This window comes from Acanthopagrus latus, chromosome 3 (assembly GCF_904848185.1).
Source record: "Acanthopagrus latus isolate v.2019 chromosome 3, fAcaLat1.1, whole genome shotgun sequence".
Taxonomy (NCBI): Eukaryota; Metazoa; Chordata; class Actinopteri; order Spariformes; family Sparidae; genus Acanthopagrus; species Acanthopagrus latus.
The window spans coordinates 25,761,904-25,786,334 of NC_051041.1; the positions used below are offsets into that span (position 1 = coordinate 25,761,904).

Here is a 24,431-nt window from a genome sequence, read left to right on the forward strand (position 1 = left end):
TCTGTCTGGGTGGTTAATGAAGCTTCCACAGCATAACAACTGCACAGGTCCTCCACTCAAGTTAGTAAAGAGAAATTTCCCACAAAGCAACGTTACATGACTGAACAAAAGTAACATTGTAACTGTAATTGTCTTTGGCAACTTATATAGGAAAGAAAATACCACAGCTGTTTGTGGAGAAGCATCTGACCTCCCACCCATCCTACCAACTCTTCGTCACGTTTCTGCCTGAAAAACAGCATCTGTCACTGGCAAAAAATTTTAACTCACTGAGTGTTTATGATGAAAATAAATTACAGCGACAGTCGGCCCTCTGGACCGAGACTTAAGTGAACTTTCCCCTGGAATCGATTACTGCGAGTGAGTCAGACAGCTTCCAGTTTGATGGTAATTATGTAATTGTGTAATTTGGAGCGAAAAATGTAACTTTGTCACTTTCCAGGATGTTTGGTGGGTCAGGATCTTAATTACACCACATTATAACAGCATCCATATGATAAACTGTCGGCGGGCTTAGATTGACGGGGGGGGGACATCAGGGAAACACCTAAAAACACACCGATGTCATCATCATGACTGATTACAGAACGGTTCGTCTTTATGATGCTTGGCTCTGTGTGAATCACCATCGGCGGAGAATTGGCAAACTTAACGCTGTGGAGATAATACAGTGTTGCTGTGTAAAAAGGGCCAGTGAGCTGCAATCTACTCACATTGAGGACTTTTTCGTTGTCACTTGGGATTTCAACCAGGTCAACATGAAGTCAATTCTCCCACATTTCCACTGTTTTGAGTGCACTGACTTGGATATGTTCAAAGCAGCTGCCACTTACAAAGATCACATTAACATAGATGAGTATGCCATGTCTGTGTCAGCCTACATTAACAAAATCCAATTTGAACTGTGCCATCAGACTAGCAAAGCATGCTCACAGTCAAGAAATCCAAATCTTCCATGATCCCACTAACACCAGGGATATGTGGCAAGGCATACAGACTATCACCAACTACAGGATTGTCCCTCCTGTGTGTGACGATGATGTGGACTTCCTAAATGAACTAAATAACTTCTTTGGGAGGTTTGAGGCACTGAACAACTATTCTGTCATGAAATCTGTTCCCCACCAGGATGAAAAGGCACTCTACCATGACATGGTTGTTGTGTGAACGTCTCTGAGGAGTGTCAACTCATGGAAGGCTCCAGGCCCTGACAAAGGACCTGGGTGGGTGCTCAGGGGTAGATCAGTTGGCTTGTGTCCTAACGGACATTTTTGACACCTCACTTCATCAAGCAAAAGTCCCATCATTTTTCAAAACTGCGACGATCATCCCAGTACCAAAGAAACCTCAAATCACATCACTCAATGACTACCAGCCCATCACACTCACTCCTGTTATATGAAGAAGCAGCCCTGCCACACTCCACTCTTCATCAACAGCACAGCTTTTGAGGTGGTCAGCAGCACCTAGTCTGTGAACACTGTGGCACAGGTCAAGAAGTCACAGCAACGTCTGCCTTTCCTGCGGATAAGGAGAGCACTCCTACCCCCGCCCATCCTCACTACATTCAACAGGAGCACCATAGAGAGCATCCTGACCAGATGCATGTCCATGTGGTATGCTGGTAAGCTGCAAAGCCTCTGACTGTGTGAGAGGAGAGTGGTGAGGACAGTGGAGAAGATCATTGGGACTTCTCTCCCCTCCATTCACGACATTGCTCCCAAGTGCTGCCCAATGTCCCGAGCTGGGAATATTATCAGAGACTCCTCCCATCCTCACCATGGACTGTTTTTCATGCGGGCCTCTGGAAAGAGGTTCTGCAGCATTCAGTGCAGGACCATAAGGCTAATAGCTTTCCCCCCATGTCATCAGACTGCTGAATTCTCAGTGACAATTGTCACCTATTTGCACTATCTAATCTCAAAAATGTTACTTTAACTAATCTGCATTAATATGCTTCTTTTTTGATATTATTTTTTTTTTATTCTTATCGCAGTATTATTTTGATATACTTTCATATTTTAATTTATGCTGAGTCCCTGAAACAAAATTTCATTCTGTGTTCATTTGTTGCACACTGAATGACAATAAAGTCTGTCAAAGGAAAGACAATAGACTTCTAGGTCCATCCAATCCTGAAAACAAGACCAGAGCAAGGACAGTTTTACCTGCTGATGAAGGAGTTGCAGAATTATCCTGATCACTTCCAGGTGTATTTCAGGTTTTCAGTGATCTTACGACTGGCAGTACATATAAGTAGGGTGTAGGGACACACATGCACACCACACACATCAGGAAAGGATGCAAACACAATGCAGAAAAGTTCTAAAAAGAAAATTATGAAAGATTAAAGAGTCAGTGTGTAAACATAATTAAAACATTGTGAGTTAAATTAATTTTGAATCATGCATCAGTTACGCTGGTGCTGGTCTACAAATACTGCTGGTCTGCCACTGCTGATGCACAACTCTCTCTCCCTCCTCCCCTACTGCATGCCTTACATGTCCCAACATGCTGCGTCTTATTGTCCTCAGAGTCATGGTCCTGGTCATAGCTGTTGTAAATCATCTTTGTACTGTATCCCCTGTCTTTAAATTGGCATGTGTCAGTCTCAAAGGCTGTGTTTAGTCCCAGTCTGGTGTCCAGCTGAGTTCACTGAAAGGCTGCTATTACCAGTGATCCTCGTGGCCTGCAGTGACTCCTACCGTCATCCAAGGTTGCAGTCCAAGGAGACTCTCCAGCTAATATGGCTATTTAGCTTTCATGGCTAACTGAGTTAGATGCCAACTGCAGCTAGTCACAACATCCAAAGATAGCTACATCAGAGAGCAGTGGCAAGGGGTTATGCTGGCCCCTATAGTTTTAGAGTGACCTTCAAATTCGGGCAATTTCTTACAAATTACACCTATAAAGCTGCAGTCTGGAGTTATTGGAAAAAAGTGGACTTAGCCAGAAATTTTAATGAGTACAGCTCCCAGGTCCCTCGTTCTTCCTCTCTGTTGTGCTGCAACCCTGCCTACAAAGTACCTCCTCACAGAGGAGCCTGCCATGCACAAGCATGCTATGGTATCGGAGGAAGTCAGATAACCAAGATGGCACATTCAAACAACAAAATAAACCCTGACTGTTCTATTTCTGATCAATACAGTTAAATGATGAGTGCCTCATGCTGAGTCACTGTAGTGACAAACAATATTCCACACATTGCGGTAGACAGAGTTACCAGGAAATCAATTAAGCAATATTAAAATATTTCTATTATACAACTAATACCAACAAAAATGAAATGTGTAATCAAAATATATGTATGTTGATGGGCAATTTGCCCTCAAATTTTAAAGGTTTTTGCGAGTGTGTGTCGCGTTTCCATGGAAACACATGGGGTCTGACTGATAACTGAAACAAAATCAGTCATGTCAGTAGACTCATATGTCTAATGGAACGTAGTTTACCACTACAGCAAATAATCTAACCCCAAGTAATGACCTAGCAACAGTAAGGATTTTCTAGTCCCAGATGAGTGAACTCTGAGCTGACGTTAATGTTTTATCGCGGTCTCGGAATTTCCCAAACTAAATCAATACTGCACAGATAAACAGAAAAAGCTTATTTTTATCGCCAAATTGGTAACAAAGATGTTTTTTTGCTTTTATATTCTTTATAAAACATTTTCACCGCAGTCACAATAGAGTGTCTCACACCGAAGCAAATAGGCTACCCTCTCGGCTAAAACAGGACACTTTATTCTATAAATGTGACTTTGGCAGCTGGCAGGTGGTTTGTGATTTATTTTCATGAGTAATAATAACATTTCTAAAAAAAAATTAAATAGAATACTCAGCTCAGACTTGTTTAATTTTCATCTTATTATTATCTGATTGTAAAGAAGTTCCAGATGTATAATATATACAATAATATACAAAATCAAATGTATTGCCATATATAAGAACAAGTTAATAAAGTGTGTTTCCACTGTCAAACAGTGGCCAGCAGTCTCTGTGACAGCATCTTCACCAACCTGCAGCACCTGTTTGGGGCTATTATAGAAATTAACTTCCATACTGCCATTAAAATTACAGCTGTTGAAGTAGCTGTTCATAAAGTCCATGTGGGATCTCTGCCGTTTAGCAGGTGATGTTTCAGAGCTGGTTGAGAGGCTGACTTCCAAACGTGTCTTTTTTTCCTGGCCAGGATGGAGGTAGAAAGCTTTGGCTTCTTTTGAGATTTTTGAAATGCATTTTTCAAATGAAGAAACCAGGCACAATCATTCTTTTAGTCTTCAAACATTGCACCTCTCCTGCTTTGACAATCCCTTTCATGACGGTTTTTGTGATTTTTTTTGTCCTCGTTGAAGCTGAACATCACATATTTGGTGCCTTTGACAAAAGCATAGGAATTATCAGGTAAGTTTGACCATGACATCTACATAATAACAAAAAGATTATGCATGAATATGTATTCCTATTTGACGCTGATCTTTGAGAAACCCACCTGTTGAATCATATTTTATTTTGAAGGATTGAGGCATTAGTTTTCTCAGACCCTCCTTTCCTTTCTTTTCACAATGCAACTGGATGTCGAACCCAACCTTGTTTACCAGGCCCCGCAGTGTGTTCGGATTCATTGCCTCCGACTTTCTTAAAACTTACCAGGTCCTCCTTGGTGATCACAGCATGATGTTCAGTTTTGTTGTGGCCCGCTCTCCTGAGAGACTTTATGACTCTACTAAACACATTGTTTGATGTTGTGAACTCAGTGTCTTGCATTAGACACCATGCGCGACTGAGAGGAGGGTCATTGACATAACAGTTGATGCCAGCCCTCAATCCGTCGTAGCTGCTGATGGAGTAGTGCTGACCTTGGCTGTTTTTTGCTGACCCAAAAAATTCACAAAGAATCCTGTTTAGCTCTTCTTTTGTTATAGTTTCAAAATCTACATCCTGTTTAGTGCTTTTCAGATACTATTGAAAACATCTGACAGCCCAAGACGTTGATTGGGATGTAGTTTGTTCATTCCTGGACAATTCCAGTTGATTGAGCTCTTCATGTGACATGGGCACAAATCTTTTTTTGTCTTTTATCTTTTTTGTCATTTGGTTCTTCTCTTCCTCCTCCAACTATTCATCTAAACTGAGACCACCAAATAAATCAAAATTAACAACAAACAGATCCATTTTGTAGCCTATTATTATACGTATTATTATTTCCGCTGTTTCCTTCTCCAGCTCAAACAGTTACAATGTTGCCATGGACATACACTGTTGCCATAGACTTGGCGGAGTAATATTTTGAGTAATGAGTCAGGCGTGCTGTCATGATTTGAGCACTTTCTAAATTTCTTGTTTACCAATCAGATTGCTTGGTTGGAACTATTTGGTGTATAATACCCAGTGCAAAATGTTTGCCATGCTGCCTTTCTGAAGCATGAGTTATGTTGTTTCTCCAAACCAATTCAACCACTTCAGAGTACACTAAACATAAACTAATGTTATAACTGCCTGATCACCTGAAAGACACTTTTGCTAACCAGCCATAATAGTCTACTGGCAATTTTTTGGACCCAGAAATGGTGTTTCCTAGAAACTTTTATAATTGAAATGTAATCTATATGCCCAGTGGATGAATTCAGCTTGGTTGCTTAGAGTTGCATGTTGAGCAATTTGCATAATTCGCTTAATAAGCTAATTAACTGGAGGCCAGGGACATTTTTTTTTTACTAATATATCACCATGAAACCTCCCCATTTGATTACTTACATTAAGACAATTATTTTTTGTTTTATGAGTTTTCTGAAATTGTATGTTTAAATATGCAAATGATGCATTATCTAATTAAATATGCACTAATTTGCATACAAGATATGTATTGTATAATAAAACTATAGAAGGAAATGGACAAAGTGAAGTAAAATGAACACCTAATGTGTATTTTGGATGTTTTGTTTGTTTGTTGTTTTTGCCTGCCACGTTTCCCCTTCGCGATCTAATCTGTATGTTGCACCTGCCAAAAAAAAAAAAAAATGTTGTACTGTTTAATTTCATTTGGACTTGACAAAATGTCATAACACTCCTGCATTCTGTAAGATGGATTTGTTAAACTAAAGGCTTTTAATTTGAAAGTAGCAACCATTAGTAGCTTGCCACTAGAAGAACAAGCAGACAACGAAGACAGCTACAGAGACCAAGGAGACACTAGGATCTCCCAGATCTCAGCGGCTGTCCAGTTGCTCATCTTGACATTGCGGACGAAGTGATGGACTGATTGCTGTGATCAGCTGTTCCCTGGTTTTAAAACTCCCCAGCTGTGAGTTGCACAACCAGTGCCGGCCCTGAGTAATTTGGTGCCCTAGGCCTTAGCCGACGCCCCTTTCATCGCAGTCAATTTCACAATCAATGTTCATACACTCACACAGAAACTGCATGTATGTATTCAAGATTGTATTTCTTTTAAGTCAAAAATATCATGCCAAATAAAAACTGAAGAAAGAAACAAGTGATAAAAATACAATATAAATAAGGCATCAGCTTCAGAGTGCCATCTCTTGTTTATCTATTGTCAGCCACTTTGCAAAACGACTCCTTCCATGTTGCCATGTGGTTTTTATGCTCCTGGCTGTCCTCAGGAACCTTAAGCAAGTGGCTTGCATTTTTCCGGTCCTTTAGTCCTTCCTTATTTAGTCTGCATTGTTTTGGAGAAAACATTTTGCAGCAGAGGCAGTGCAAGCTATATTTCTGTGTGAGTACATCAGCCAACTTCTTTTGATTTTTTCAGCATTGAATAAGATTCTGTTACAAAAGTCATGTTGACACTCTCCCATCTTTGTTTTTTAGGAAATGTGTAACTGCTTTTTATTTGAAATGGTCTTCTGTGACTCTCATCTTATGTAGTCAGTTAAAAGTGATGCTGTGTCACTCTGCTGTACTGAGGTACAGGGACAGGAGCACCTGATGCTGTGTCACTGGGGTAGCAGTGAAATATTTTAAAAGTGCATCTGTAAACAGAAGAGTGTGTATGAGACCACTGCATGTTACATTTTAATAGAACAAAACAGATGCTTGATGCATGCTATACATAAGACTAATATAGTCTAATAATGAAAATGTGATGAGATTCATTCAACTTTGTTGTTATTGCATTGCAATTCAGTCTAACCAGAGTGCAAGTGCAGTGTATATATATATATTTTGCCTGTGGATGATATGGGAAAGCTAAGGTTTGGAGTATTAACAGGAATACACTTTAACTGCACTTGAACACTGACGTAAACTTTAACAACATAAACTGTGACACGATAAACCAAAGGCTTGCTATTACCCTATTACTTATAAAGGGGATGGAAAACTAAAAGCATTTTAACAGACATACATGCAGGAAAACACAGCTAACAGGTAAAATAACACCTGAACAGGCCTAATGTTAACTTTCCAAATGTCCCTGATGAATTTAAGGTGGGGTAACATTAACACACGTCGACTCAGCTGTTTATTGATTATTAAACAATGCTGCTATCGTCCGACTTAAGCTAGCAAGCTAACACTCTGCTTCAACAACGGTAACTACAATCATTAAACTATTAATTTCATTCACTTCGTCACATTGACTTTATTGTAACTGTATCTTCTTCACGTCTTCCTCTTCTTTCCTTCTTTTCCCTCACCGGGCGCCAGATGGCCTCAGTCTTTTGGACATTGTAATTCTGCTACAGTATCAGTAAATCTCTCTCTTGGTCTTGGGGTCTCAGTCCAGTCATATTCAGGCAGGAGAGGAGAGGAGAGAGAGTTGACGTACAGCCATGTCATGGCAGAGTTAGTTGACTGAGTGCATTGTTTGCTGTGGTTGTTTTCCACCTCCACACCCGATGCATGACTAACTCTTTCATGTTAGTAACACAGATAACACACAAGTCTCTATCCACTTCCCACACACAAAGTTTTACTGTACCTCCACCAAAAGTTACACACCTTCACCTCTCATTATTACACTGGTCTCTCCCCTCCAACGCCATTTTCATCGATGGCAAATATCACAGGCTCTTGCATAATCCATGGACAGTGCAAGACACCTTTGATTGCATCGGTAATCACACACCTCTATAGCAGGTCTAGTTGTTTCATGTCAGTGAACACATTGCCACCCAATGGCCTGATGGTGTAGTGTCAATCAAACTTGAGAGATTATCACTTTAAAAACTGAAGGAACTTTTCATATCTCATTTAATATTTACCATGGTCTACTTTGTTTAAATTAGGGTTGCAACCAACAAAATTTTCATCACAGATTTATCTTTAGTCTTTATGTCAGTATAGAAGTATGATTTTCCAGATCTCAAACCTACATCTTCATTTGTCCTGTTTTGTCACAGCACATCATTATGTCTTTTTGTCATGTTTGCTGATTATGATTTCACAGATTAATCAGTCAGTTGACACAATGTACCTCACTAAGTCATCTGAATTTTGTGAAAATGTACAGTGGAGGTACAAAAAATAAACATACATACAATGGTTTTATATATAGTATATAAAAGCGCTGTCAGTTTAACGCATTAATTAGCTTAATTAATTACATTGCAAATTAACGCGTTATAAAAATTAACGCAATTAATTCTGAGATTCTGAGTGGCAATTCCATAGACATAATATGCGTAGACGCCTCACAGCGTGCTAGAATCTAATCATGCGTCGCCGCCGTCTTGGTTGGGTCTCCTCACTGTAGGCTAACACCAGAGTCAATCGGAATCAACGGAGAGCTTTATACTTCTACTATTCATTTTGAATTGCCGTATTTAGTCAGCTTTGGTATTCATTTTGAATTGCTGTATTGAGTCAGCTTTAGTACTCATTTTGACTCTCATCACTTGAGACTCAGCCTTGTTTTATTTCAGAATTTTATTTATTTAAGTGTATTTGTACTGCATTTTTGAATAATGCACCCGGCCTAATTGGTTTCCTGGGATGTGCTTGACCATTTTCTTTTAAATTTAATTTATGAAATGCACTTCACCATAAAAAAGTGTGGATTTCAAATCTTCTCTTCTGAATGTATTCAATTGATTAGTCATGCAATACAGTTTTGTAATGTCATATATATATATATATATATATATATATATATATATATATATATATATATATATATATATATATATATATATATATATATATATATATATATATATATATAAACAGAAAGTTTTGGGGTCTACTAGAAGGTCCATTTGACCACTGAGTCGTCTCAATCATCACTGTGTGCAGAGAAGTGCTCTCTCAATAGAATCATAGCTTTGAATACCCCGTCTACTGTTTGAGGCTATAAAACCTCAGTTATCACAGATCCTACTAAAGAAAAAGGATTCAAATTAGTTTTCTGCTTGGGCAATCTAATTGTAACAATCTCTGGAGTATCTACACCACAGCAAATTATTTGACATAATGAGATAAACTCTTTGTTCTTAATCAAACCAGGCTGCATGCTGTGATAAATATATTAACCTAAAGCTTGTCTCAATCAGATAAAGCCAAGACATGGATTTGTCACTGCTGAACCTCAAATTTGACTTGATTTGTGTGTGTGCATGTGCATCAGATCGTCAGGACCTGGAGGAGCCCTCCAAGGTGGACCAGCTCCAGGAGCCGCTCCTGGAGGCTCTGAAAATCTATGTGAGGAAGCGTCGGCCCAGTAAACCACACATGTTCCCCAAAACCCTAATGAAGATCACAGACCTGCGCAGCATCAGTGCTAAAGGTAGGAAGGATACCAGCTTAGAGGTCACATGATGTGATTGCAGTATTGGGGAAGATGTGTTCTGCTGCACTCTGGTTTAGTATGACAGACTAGATATTAAAACTACAGCAAACATATAAACCTGTTCTTACTGGAAGGCAGGGAAAAAGTCTGCTGTGTCTTTGTGATCTTGACATATTGATTTGTACAAATGAGGATGGATTAGGGTTAGGGTTAGGATCAAGTTCAAAGGCTACCTACCTTAATACTTCCTGAATGTGTGCAGAATTGTCTGTTAGAGAAATTATAAACAGTTGCTGTCACAGCTACCAGTATAGAGTTGTAAATAGCAGCTGGTCCAGAAGTATTTTTCCCCACTCTGATCTCCCATTTCTCACTTAAAATGTTTTTAACAAAATCCTCAGTGTTACCTTACATAGAAAAGTCTCTCAGATGATTGAAATAATCCCATGGTTTCTGTAATGGTTTAAGAAATCATAGTTTGCCAGACAGATAGATGGCTCGAAACACTGAAGCCTTGACCACCACTGCTATTGAGGGGAAGCCAAAGCAGCAGAGAACTCAAAACATTAGCTGCTGGCATTGTAAACAAACATAGTATCAAAGTTGCGGAATGAGTCCTACAAAATATATTTAGAATCTGAAAGTAAGTCAGTCTTGGAGGTTTCTTCTTACAAAAATGCAGTCTGTTTACCAAAAATGTACCTTTCACTTCTTCTCTGAGAACCAATCAGATGATGTACAGATGATTCAAACTGGTATTCGAACTGTGAGTCAGCCGGACTAAAGAGAATTTGATGCACGATGAGGTTTATACACTTTTTGTGAGACGGCCATGTCCTGCCACACTCTCTATGGAGAAAAACATCATGGCTAATTTTGAAACAATATTAATTAGGGCTGTCAGTTTAATATTAGATTAATTAATTACACTGCAAATTGATGCGTTATAAAAATTAATGCAATTAATTCTGAGATTCTGAATGGCAATTCAATGTGTGAGCATTTTAAATTTGGCCCATTGAATGACCCGTGGGCTACTTGGCAGTGGCACCTCATGGTAGCACTAGCACCGATGAACTTGTCCGAACGTGTTCGTCACTTCCCACTTGTGTCGCTAGTCAAAGCAGGGTGACAACAGACTAGTGATGGGAACGGCAGTTCTTTTTACTGTACTGAATCTCTAGAATCCGTTCATTAAAATGATTCGTTCAAAAGATTAGTTCACCGAATCCTTCAGTGCTCTCCAACTCCCTGAACTGATAAGCAGCCAAACGATCCCTCATTCAGTTAATAACTCAGCCCTGAGGTTCACGTTCACTTACTGAGGAACTGTGCGCAGTCATTCGCGAGAGACGCAGTGCTGCTCTGAGTGGTATACATGCACTCAAATTATTACACTGTGAAAGTGTCCTCTGTGCACAGTAAAATCACCTAACAGGATGCTACACGGATGTTAGCAACACAGCGCTAATTTTAGCAGTACGGTTACTGAACGTGAATCATCTCCTCTGCCCTGGCTGAGAGAGAGACACAGCGCCACTTTCAGCACAGTGCGTGAACGAGAATCACGTCCTCAGCGTCAGTTCTCTGCCTGCAGTAGGTTCGCGAATCATGAATGAATCACAGCGGGAACGTGATTCAGGTCCTGGCATCCCTCATTCGCGAACAACCTGCTGAGGACGTGAATCATGTTCACAAACTTGAGTGACGGCAGCTGCTGAGAGTCACGTTCGTTCGGGAGACGCAGTGCTGCTCTGAGTGGTATACATGCACTCAAATTATTACACAGTGAAAGTGTCCTCTGTGCACAGTGAATCATCTCCTCTGCCCTGGGTGAGTGACACAGCGCCATTTTCAGCACAGTACCTGAACGAGAATCACGTCCTCAGCGTCAGTTCTCTTACTGCAGTAGGTTCGTGAATCATGAACGAATCACAACACGAATGAGAATCACGTCCTGACAGTTCTCTGAGTGAGTCGCGGCAGTTCCACTCCCGGCCGACACGATCGCGGCTGAGCTCAACTGAACTGAGAAAGGAACGAATCAGTCCATGAAGTGATCCCGTTCACTTCATTCACTGAAAAGATCTGTTCGTTCTAACGACACTTTCGTGACCGACACAACACTACAACAGACATGAGCCGTTTTTAGACAGAGCACCAAGCCGCCGGTTTTAGACAGAGGCCGGCAAATTGGGGGTCTGTTTTGGTCCGCCGATTTCCCGCCTGGGAGGATACACTTATTTCCGCCTCGCCTGCTATCTAAAAACGAGGCAGAAATGTGCCGACCTCTGAGTGAGGTGGGCGGAGGTGTCAATGACCTGCACTGTTGTGCGACCCAGAAGATTAATTAATTACAAATCCTGTAATTAATTAGATTAATTTTTTTTAATCGCCTGACAGCCCTAAAATGAATATATTGTACTGAAGTCAGCAGGTAAATGTCCCAACTTCACAACTAATCGATATGATAGAGAACTGTACAGTTCTCCCCAGATAAACATGGCTTTTAAGCCTGTGAATGCAGCTCTCAAATTTGTTTGCAGTTAGAGACAGCAAGAAACTCTGATAAACTAAATGGATTGGACATACTGTAGTAGCATTTTCTTCCCCTTTATTTTTTCCCTGAAAGCTACCACTTAGTGGCTAAGTTGGTTTCTGATGCATGCAAGTAAATATGATGAGAGGAGTGGTTCAGTAAGGGATAATGGCCGATGAGGTGTCCATAATCAGGAATTAATGGACGATGCAAAGTCCATTAATTCCTGACTATGGACACCCTGAAGGGCATTATTCCACTTATACCATTGTCAAAGAAAAGAAAATAATTTATATTTTCATGTGTTTTACAATTAAAATATAAAGTTTTTCACAAGCCATAACTAAGTTTCCCTGGTAACACCTGAGGGTTTGAGTAATATCTTGAACAATCATTACCCTCCCATAAGGTTCTTATGCAACGGAAACGTTGTTCACTACTCCAGTAAATATGGATGACCATAGATAGACCATAGATACAACCTGGCAATGGGAGATATTCTAGTCCGCTCAGCAATGAGCCAGAAAGCTAACGCTATGCTAGCAAGATTCAAAGTCAGTAACATTGCGTACGGTTGACAAACAGTAAATATAATTTGACAGTATGTTCAACAAAAAGTCTAGCTAGCTAACTAGTCATGTCATTGTCCCCAAATCAATATCAAGATTTTCACGAACAAATGATCAGCCGTGTGTGACGTTACTGTGGCTGCAGCCTGAAGTAGAGAGTTGAACAGCAAATGGGATGTGGGATTATTCGCTTTAGAGGGGTACTTTGTGTAGTTTGTGTGTTACAGTCACCATCCTGTGGCGTTCAGAGGGTTAAGGCACTGAAGGACTGACGGACTGCACTCAGTGTTGGAAATAAAATATTCATATTTTTTTTCATGTGGATAGGCCAGCTAGCGCATTCATTTTGAGCAGTGAACAGACAATTTGACTGGAACTCCTTAGTAGGTGTCCATATATCAGGGGTTAACGGACACCCTGCAGCCAATCAGAATCGAGTATTCCCCCAGACCATGGTATAAGGTTAGTTAGTTGCTTTTTTATTGTCTCCCTGAGGAGGAATTTGTTTTGGACACAAGAGAATGTCACATGTTCACATATAGTACATCAAAAAACACAGACACAAAAAAAAAGAAAGTGGAGGAACTCTGTTTACATATAGCATAAATTCATATCAGCACAGAACATACACACTCTTCATTGCACTTTTTGCACACGCTCTTGCTATTGCACATATACCCATACATCATCATTAATTTTATTGCACTGATTATTTTATTGCACTCCTATTATTCTGTTGCACTTCCCTATACCACTGTTTTTATTGCACAGTCCCTTTTAGAATCTCTCACTCAAGTACATGTATACACACACACACACACACACACACACTATCTTGCACCTTTTAATAATTTAATGGAGATAAGTATGAAGGACAGTTTATATCTATTTAACTTGCAGTTTGGTACCCTGTACCTTTTTCCTGATCCAACTCATATTTGCTGGAAAGAACATGAATTGGATCACCAGCAATTTTGCAGCCTTGCCTCCTCACCATCGCCTCAAATATTTCATGGAGGGGGCATTGTTTAGCTCAGTTGGTAGAGTGCATGTCCCATGTGCTGAGGCCCTGCAAACTGAGAAACGCCTTCACTGTCACGGTCTAGACAGTATCACACACGGTCAAAAAACTGTATGCTCTCTCAGCCACGGTCAGATGTTGTGGCTTGCAGTTCTTAAAGGGATACTCCGGCATAAATTTAATCCATGGTCTAACACAACGTGACATGACACAGAGTAAGGCCCCCCCTCGAGAGATCAAGTCTTCCAACCACTAGATTTTGTAGTTTTAGCAACCTCAGAAAAGACTGTACAATAACAATACACTGCAGTCTATGCCTCCAGCAAGAAACTGCCATCAAAGAGCCACTCATAGCCACAAATAATGCTCAGAACAGCACAAAACTTCAGCAACAGTACAAATAGGGTTCCAGCACATAGTTTGAGGCATCAAACATCTGCTACCTTTGCCGGATTTCTACTGAAAAGACAACACAACTCACCACTCTCCTGCAGCAGCTTGCTCATTGTGGGGAAGCCCAACACAACAGTGGTTGGGGGCCACTGTGTTAGACCATGGATGAAACTTACGCTGGAATATCCCTTTAAGACCTTCCCTTGGTTGGCTCTGCCTTCAGCAACCTCTAGGTGGGGACAGACCTGTGGTCACACAATCACTCAGTCATTATAAGACTATAATAATCAAAGTATTAAGCTCAATTTGGCTCCTACACATACCAAATATCAAAATGAGCCCATTGTGTCTTTCTTTGAATCCCATCTTTTAAAATGAGTACATTGCATTGGTTTATCTGGTTATGTTACCAGCTTATGTTCCACTATGCTCAGTAAATCATGCTCCGATCTGAATGTAGTGGTTTGTGTCCTAATCCACTGTTGTTGCATTTTGTTTCTTCAAAAATATCAATTCTGGATTTTAGTTTTTGGTCTTATTTTTTTCTGCTGACCCCAAAGGAAGCTTCACATTTCTGTGCATTATATAAAATAAATTACTATCATAAAATTAATACAGAGGTTCCTGAAGTGGAAAGTCTTATTATTTTACACAAGATAGCAGATTATCAGAGAAATCTTTTTGCATTCATTCAGTAATGTAAAGGTGAGGATATGTTTTAAGACTCAAGACCCTGACAAGGAGTGCAGAGAGAAAAAAGACAAATACACAGACACAATAACGTGGGGATCAGAAACAGGTGAGGAGACTGAGGAGGGAAGATGACAGGTGAGGTAATGAAAGGAAACAGAGAGGAGACACTGAAAAGACAGAAGAGACACAAAAGGGCATGGAGTCAAAATAAAACAGAAACCATAACAAAAAGAAACTGAACCATAACAAGTAGTGTGTGTAACCAGCAAATAAATCTGCCTCATTATGCTTCAAATATCTGCTAACAAAAAAAAATGGATGATGAATAGTTGATATTGTTTGGATCTTTTGACCACATTTCACAGTTTTCACCCCTGGATTAATGTTCAAATTTGTAACCTTATTATTTTTCTTTATTATGGTACTCCAGGAGCAGAGCGGGTCATCTCTTTGAAAATGGAGATCCCAGGTTCCATGCCGCCACTCATCCAGGAGATGCTGGAGAATTCGGAGGGCCAAGATGGCCAGAGCAGCAATAGCAGCAGCAGCAGCAACACCGCCAACAGCAGCAGTAGTAGCAGGAACAGCAGTGGAGGCAACAGCAGCACTTCAGCTGAGGCAGGGGAAAGTCCCAGCAGCGAGTGCAGCCCCGACAAGGACGCCACTGCTGCTGAGTCGCCGGTGTCCGTGGAGACCAGGGGGGCTACGGTTCCATTGCCTAGCGATGAGCCCTAGTCGCACCTGCAGGTGCCTCTGCAAAAACTCTCTGACATTCCTTTGCACAAAAAAGGAACAGGTGGGCAAGGTGTTTACCCCCTTACAACCCCTCTACCCTAATTCCTTTGCTTGGTAATACGTTATCTTTATACACTCCCAATTTTTCTTCACCTGCTCCCCTAAAATTCCCTCCTTAAAAAGAAAAGGTCAACAAGGAGGCCTCAAAGGAGCAGTGCTTTGTGTATAATTCTGAATTGAGCTCTTATTTGGCATGGTTTCTCTATGACAGGGATTGTGATAGAAAGGGCATGGCCCTTGCAAACAACCAGAGATGATACCCCTCAGGTCTCCTGTGTAAATTCTTATCTGCATGACAGGAGTTTGATAAGTGGTTTTACACACTCTCTCTCGCTCTCTCTCTCTCACACTCTCTCTCTCACTCTCACTCTCTCTCGCTCTCCCTCTACATCTCTTTATCTCTTATATTGTTGGCAAACTTACATTGTACATACCATTTTATGGTTAGATCTCTGTTTCTATGATGAATTTTGTGGTGCTTTTTTCATTGTCTTAAATATTATCTTTGAGGCGACACATCAAGGTTTAAAGCAGGACTAACTGTAAGTCCTTTGAAAAGTTATCTAGAATGTTATTGCATATAGACATTATGGAAGTCTAATATTTTTTATTTGTTCCTATATTTAAAACTGTTTCTGTCTTTTGTAAGACTTCTTGGTTCATTTCTCTACATGAATGAGTGTACATCCACACCGCCAGAATGCAAAGCTTCTCTTCATATCGACAGCCAAGTCTGTTCAACAGTTTCCTCAAAAGAGGGAAGCACAACAGCTGAAGCCTTTGATACACACTCATCAGACTCACTACTTCTGTTTAACTCCATCTCGACATGAACCACCGAGACCCAATATTAGATTAGATTTAGAAATAAGCCAGTCTATGAAATCAGCTCATTTGGTGGCTGGATCTCCTCAGTAAATCAGTTTATCTCACTGTCAAAACAAATCAGGTGAATTAGGTTGGTTTTGTGGTCCATTTTTATAATAATAATTCATAATTCAACTTAACAGCATTGCACATTATTTTCATCATCAGGTCAGTTTATATGTTTAACAAGCAAATGTTGTGCCACAATTTGTTCCACCTTAAGAACCAGTTTCCCGAAGGTGTCACACTTATTTTCAGACTACTAGTTTCAAACTACATGTCTTTCTTTGTTCAGTGGGTTAAGTTCAAGTTGATGTCATTAGGAGGCAAACAAATTTATCATAAAATGGCAGGGCAAAACTAAAACTGAGACGAAAATAAATCCTTGTAGGGGACATCATGCATCCACATTCTGTCTCCCCAGTCTGGCATCTTGCCTCCTGTTAGCAAACACAGCCAGCACCCCGCTGTGCCTGGTTGTAAAGGGACTTTGTATAACTTGCTTAAAAGCAGCCCTAGACAGAAGTAGGTGATATGATAAATGCTGAATAGATGTCTAATAGTAGCAAATACAGGGGTGCTACGATATACTGATATTGACCATAAATGTGATATTTAGAAAATAAAATACTGATATCATATTTCTTTAGGTTCTCATTTTGTCATAGAAGATGACGGTAATGAATACCTTGAGGCACACCCATGGTGCATGTAGATATTACAATAATATAGTTACTGTGAATTATTTTGACCATGACAATGTTCTACCAAAAAACTGATAACATGAAGCATATAAATAGAAAAACGTCATGAAGTAATTGACCTGACTTAGTACTTTCAGTCACACACAGTAATCTAACATTACCTAGCATAAGCTTCTGTTATTTTCTGGTCATATCAGTACAAGTAAGGCTTTATAAGCAAGTGTATTTCAAACTTGTGTGATTGTGTTTTATTGCTTATGAGTTTACATATTCATGCTTCTCTGCTTTCAAAAGTTACATAGACTCATTTGGGCCTCAATACACTTTGACTACAAATTAGATCTTTTGTCTTTTTTGTAGTTTTGGTCATTATTTCTATGAGTAATGACAATATTGTTTTTACCAGTTATTGCTAAGGTCTGGGCACACTTTAACAAAGCCTGGTGGGGATCAGATGTCAGATGTTCATAGAGGTTGAAAACAAGCAAATAGTTTGTCAGCCACATTATCTGGAGGTGAAAAATTGACTGGAAACGTTGTTAATTGCACAGGAATACTGTATCACTGTAGATCAATGTCAATCAGAAATGTTTTACATTGACCTACAGTGGTACAGTTGACAGCGATGAATGTTAACAGTTGTCTATGGAGAGAATTTTTTTCCTTTATTATTCAATCAAATAAAATAGATTTGAAACCAAAAAAGAGATTTGAGAGCAAAAAAAAAAATAGTGGCAATCATTTTTGTTGTTTTTTTTTTTTAGATTGAATCAGAATAGGTTGCATTTGAAAAAAAATATGAGAACATATTTCTTCAACTTTAATCAAAACTAATGTTTGTAAGTAAAAACATATGACCATTTTGCTTATAAATCAGTCCTCTTTGCTTTCAAGTTAAAAACCTTTGTTTGCAAATCAGTCCTCTTTGCTTGTGAGTTACAAAGTTTTGTTTGCAAATCAGTCCTCCTTGCTTGTGAGTTACAAAGTTTTGTTTGCAAATCAGTCCTCTTTGCTTGTGAGTTACAAAGTTTTGTTTGCAAATCAGTCCTCTTTGCAAGTTCTAAAGTTTTGCTTGCGAATTCAACTGCACTTGATGGGCGGGGCCTACGCTGGTGGATGAGAGAAGAGTTTCTATTGGTTGGTTTGACCTGGCTCCAGTGCCAGCTACGTCTTCCGCATTACACCCACTTCTCCCTTGTGCTGTGCTACCTGGAGGCAAGCCTGTTGCTCTTGAAACGCTTCCCATAAGTAATGAATTGCACTATATATCGTTTGCGACAGCCTGCCGTACATTCACAACAACAACAACAACACAAGTAATGAATTATAATGCCCTGCTGCTGTAAGCACACTGATTAACAGCTACATGGATGTCTCTGCTAGTCACGGCTGACTAAAGGCTGCGCGTCAGATGGTTCTTAGGCCTCCGCGTTGTCCATTAACTTCTGTTTATGGATACCTCGTCGGGCATTATCTCTTACATGTTGCATGGTACTCGCGGTGCCAAAACTTCACTGTTTCTACACCAACAGTACTGTCAGCCCAGGGATGGGTGGACGGACGGAGAAGACTGCGGCAGCCCACAAACACCCGCTATGAACTGTCAGGATGTGATTCTCGTTCGCGCTGTGATTCATTCATGATTCGCCAACCTACTGCACACAGAGAACTGACGCTGGGGATGTCATTCTCGTTCAGGTACTGTGCTGAAAATGGCGCTGTGTCATTCAGCCAGGGCAGAGGAGATGATTCACGTTCAGTAACCATACTGCTAAAATTAGCGCTGTGTTGCTAACATCAGTGTAGCATCATCTTAAGTGATTTTATTGCACAGTAAAAGTCACTCACGTTTGCCAACGTGATTCTCAGCAGCTGCCGTTGCGAACGTGATTCATGTTCACACTGATTTAGTGATAGCGTGAACGTGATTCACGTCCTCAGCAGGTCGTTCACGAGCGAGGGATGCCAGGACGTGACTCATGTTCGCCCTGTGATTCATTCATGATTCGCGAACCTTCTTCAGGCAGAGAACTGACGCTGAGGAAGTGATTCTCGTTCATGTACTGTGCTGAAAGTGGCACTGTGTCTCTCACTCATGATTCTCATGATTCACGTTCAGTAACCGTACTGCTAAAATTAGCACTGTGATGCTGTGACGCTCTGTGTAGCATCATGTTAAGTGACTTAACTGTGCACAGAGGACACTTTCACCGTGTAATAATTTTAGTGCATGTATACCACTCAGAGCAGCAGCTGCGTCTCCCACGAATGATTGGACACCGTCCCTCAGTAAGTGAACTTGAACCTCAGGGCTGAATTATCAACTGAATGACGGATTGCTTGGCTGCTTATCAGTTCAGGGAGTTGGAGAGCAGTGAACAATTCGGTGAACGAATCTTTTGAATGAATCATTTTAGTGAACAGATTCTAGAGATTCAGTACAGTAAATAGAACTGCCGTTCCCATCACTAGGCAGCACAGCACAAGGAAGAAGTGGATGTAGTGTGGAAGAAGTAGCTGGCGCTGGAGCCAGGTCAAACCAACCAATAGAAACTCTTCTCTCATCCACCAGCGTAGGCCCCGCCCATCAAGTGCAGTTGAGTTCCTAAGCAAAACTTTAGAGCTTGCAAGCAAAGAGGACTGATTTTGCAAACAAAACTTAAAAACTTAAACTTAAAAACAAAGGTTTTTAACTCACAAGCAAAGAGGACTGATTTATAAGCAAAATGGTCATATGTTTTTACTTACAAACATTAGTTTTGATTAAAGTTGAAGAAATATGTTCTCTAATATTTTTGTTTCAATTGCAACCTATTCTTTTTCGATCTCAGAAAAAAAATATGATTGCCACTTACTCTTTTTTGCTCTCAAATCTCTTTTTTGGTTTCAAATCTATTTTATTTGATTGAATAATAAAGGAACAAAATTCTCTCCATACTATGGAGAGAATTTTGTTCCTTAGCCATAGCCTTAGCCATAGTCTTAGCCACAAAATTCTCTCCATAGTTGTCAGATATGGGTGGAATTTCATTAGCGTTATTACGTATGGAAATGTAATACTGGAGTCATCCTACAAGTTTTGACTTTAAAGGAAAACTACCATTTTATATTTACTTAACCTCATCTGTTAGCTATAGGGTTAACCTGTAATTAGATTCACCAAAGTAGTAGCTGAGAGCTCAGAAAAGTGAGCCAAATTTATTTTGAACAGAAAACAAAAGCAATAGAATTATTACCCAAACAAACCAATTTCCTGGTTCAACTTAGACGTATAGTACTTAACGCAGGCTAGTTGTGTCCACTCATAGTTTTTCTTATGCAGAAAGTGACAGGTGCATTGGCAGTCAGGGTTTGAGTTATCATCTGAACCTTATGGGGATTTATAAATGAACTAATCCTAACCAACGTTTAGGATATCATTTGTGACTAAAATAATGTTGTTTTTTTTTATTGTATAAGAGAACCTCACAGATGTGTGATTTTACTGTTTGAGGGTACCTTATGTGAGCTCAGCTTCCATTGGCTCCCACATAACGCAAACCCTGCTGACAGTTTTGTGTTTGAATGAAGTGGCTGGCTAAACTGTGAGTTTGTTTCCAACCTGTCGGATCATCTGACCAACTATGGTTTTCCCTGTTGGACTTATTTTTGGCAATGTCCCCAAGTTCTCAGAATTCTCAAGGTGACGATTATGGAAGATATTTTAAAATCATGGCCAAACGACCAAGAAAGAACCGACTTGTAACAAAGCATTGTTTATCTATAGCCCTTTTGTTGCTGCTTTGGCACACATGTAGCACTTGTGCCCTTTAAATTCTAGCTTTCTATGTGAACTAGTGGTGCTATGTTTTGTGTTTGAGCTTTCCCATTGATCACAGCCTGTGGCAGCTTTGACTTCTCAAAAATGACCTGAATGTCATCCTAATGAGTGTGTATCTATGGCTAACAGCGTGAACTAGCAACTGAGCTCTACAAACGCACATGGCTCTATAATGGCCTTATGGACAGAGCTCCTCAACCTGCTTTTCTTTCCCTTTTCAGAAGTGTCTTGTTTATACCGGTAAAATACAGGGACATTGCAATCATTAATACCCAATGGTGAGCAGACCACGTGGGTCAGGACGATTGTGCGCATATGTAGAAAGCACACAGTGGGGTTAGAAACACTCCAAACACTTGCCTTGCTCTTCAGACTTGACAGTGCAAGCTACATTGAATAATGCAAAAGGAGATTCTAGATGACCTTCCAACTGCCTGAGGAGTGCAGTCAAGTAAAGCCTCTCTTTGGGCAGTAGATACAAGTGGTGGGGAAGTAAGTGATATGTCAGATGAGGTGTTATTCCCCACAGCTATGGTCACATGTGATACTGAACAGTAAGAGATGAACTCTCTTTTATCCTGTTTCAGGACCCAGATCCCTCACTGCTGACATCAACTTTCACACTTGCAACACTGGACAAAATAACTGAAACATTTAAACATGTTTGAGACACAGCAATAGTATTGAAACAATATAAAAGCCAACAGCAGAACCTCCACTGCCGAAAGGAGACAGCCAGAGCTCAGCTTAAAGAAATCAAGCACAGAATGTATGAAATTGTTTAAACAATGTCAATTTACATGATAGTTCTGGAGCTTTTGGCCATATAACAGTCTAAACTACATGAGCTGTCACAAAATGTCTCTTGTTGTATTCAACTGGATTATGCCACACCATTCCGTCTGTTTCAACCTGAGAGTGTAGTTTTATCTGTCAAACATTTGAACAATGAAAAGAAAAGAGTAGTATCTGTGGCATGTACACAAACGTCTGTCAACAATCACACAATACAACGTGTCACATTGCAGACACGAAAAAATCACTGTGTGACACTGCAGAATAATTTAAAAATGTAAATATTCTCAGTTAAACCAGATATACCAGAGTTGATGATAACTGTTAAAAAGGAAATATTTATATCAGGTTAATAAATACATAAATAAATAAATACATAAATAAATAAATACATAATAATAATAATATATTATTGTGTTAATAATACAGCACCCCTAAAATCACCTCTGTCAGTTTTTGCTCAGTCATAACAGAGCAAGAGCTGACACATGCACCTTAACGCTGGCTTCCACCCACCATAAAACAAAAAGAAGAACAGGAAGATGCACTGAATAGCTAGCTAGCTAGGTAGTTACTGTCATGAGCTTGACAATTTCTTTTTGTCATAGACAGCAGTAGATAAATATATACGACTACGTTTATTAAGTTTACAACCGTTCCTTGAAGACAAATGTGAATTCAAAACCTGATTAAAAAAACAAATTCAATCAATGTTCCACCTGTTGGATTTGCACAAATATCCTCCAATACATGTTGTCCTAAACACCTGTTTAAGACAACAAAAAAAACATGTTTGGAGATATATAAATTGTGTCTGACAATGTCGCAGTGACTGGCAGCAACAGCTTCTCCTGACTGATCCGAAGTAAGAAAAGTAAGACAACCCTTTAGGGCAGTGAAGGGTTCTGGGTCTCAGCCGCACATAATAAATCCCATCTGCTTTCCATCCCTGCTCAGAAATACATATCATAAGGGAAACCAGAGCTGTTTCAGTTTTTCTTTTTGACTTGTTTGAATGTGAATAATGTCATGGAGTCTGTCAGAATGATATGCAGTGTTAAGGAATACTTACTTCTATCTCTGTAACATAGAAAATGCTCAGCCTTGATTCTCTCTGTCTTGCTCTCCTGGTGAGAGATGAAGGGAAGTATCTTGGTGTTTTTCTTTTTTTTCCCTTCTTTAAAGCTGGAAAACCTTCACAGCTGAAGAATGTCCACATCTACCCCTAAAGCGCCAGGCCAACCCTCAGGCGGTTGATGGCAGCAGGGACTATTATCTGTTCTTTTAGGACACAACTTCATGATGCTGAATTACTCTTGTTCATTTCTGCTGAATGTTGTACCGACGTAACTGTAATAATTTACTATCTAGCTCACTGCAGAGATGTTATATAAATGGTGTGTGCTTTGCATTCCAATTGGCAGCTCTGTGGAAAAGACGCTCATTTATTTGTTCTTAGTAACATCAGCTCGCAATCAAGTGGGGGAAACGAGGAGGAAGAACTGGAACTTGGGGGGCCGATCTGGGCATCCAGGTCTTTAATCCAAACAGCATAAACATATACATCATCTAGGACAATGAGAAAGAGAAGCCTGAGAGCGGGACAAATGGACAGTCAAGTCATCTCAGCGCCTGATATCGTTGATATGTTCTGTTCCTGCTCCATGTCAAACAACAGAGCTGCTTCCCCCCTCCTAAAACAGGAAGCCAATCTGCTGTCATTAATCAGTCAAACACAATCAATCAACAGCTATTTGGTTGAGAAGTGAAATAATGAACTAGGGTTTGACCAATATGGGGGTATGAAAACTGATTTAATTTGCTGCAGACAACGTTAACAGTCTGATCAGTCCAAGGAAAAATTTATCTTAAAAATGTTTGTCAGCCTGGGGTGTTGGGTGATTAAAAGTGTAGAGTAGACCATGCCCCTTGTCTATTAGCTAGACTGCAGCAACAACCCTACAAAAGCTAGAAAAACATTTTATACTAACAATGGATTAAATTGCTATGCAAAATGGGAAAGTTCACAAACTCTGAGAATGATCATCCAGCTCGTCAGTCTTAAAGGGCATTTTAACCTCTTTTAGTGCTTTAGTGGTTGATATTAGCACCCACAATTTAACTGAATTGGTTCAAAAACATTCTCATCAGACTTTTTTCCAACAGCACTGGACAGCTGTTATACCATGTAGATGCTATATACTACTATATTAACCTGCCTCAAATGATAGACAAAAAACAAGCCAACAAAAACTAAACAAGCTAACTAGCAACAATGCATGGTCAAAACTCCACTTACATGTGCCAAGTAAAGAGCAACAACTCCAAATGGATGCTAATATCTTCCTTTCCCACTGGATGTGTAATACAGGCAACTGCTTGCTAACATGTTTGCTGTAACAACTTTACAAAGTGATAATATGTCAATGCTGTGTTCATGCATTCTATAAGCCACATAAACTGACATTTTTAGGTGTTATCTGGCTAC

At 39.9% G+C, this 24,431-nt stretch overlaps 1 protein-coding gene across 3 annotated transcripts in view; it reads left to right on the forward strand.

Moving 5' to 3' along the window:
- The window catches only part of LOC119017139 (retinoic acid receptor beta-like), a 246,919-nt gene extending 228,882 nt beyond the window's left edge, over window positions 1–18,037 (forward strand). For all 3 annotated transcript variants that reach the window (XM_037093589.1, XM_037093590.1, XM_037093591.1), the window contains 2 exons: window positions 9,586–9,744; window positions 15,393–18,037. In XM_037093589.1, the coding sequence (XP_036949484.1) occupies window positions 9,586–9,744; window positions 15,393–15,697 (464 nt within the window). In that variant the 3' untranslated portion in view covers window positions 15,698–18,037. The remainder of the gene's footprint in view (window positions 1–9,585; window positions 9,745–15,392) is intronic.
- The last annotated feature ends 6,394 nt before the right edge of the window (window positions 18,038–24,431 follow it).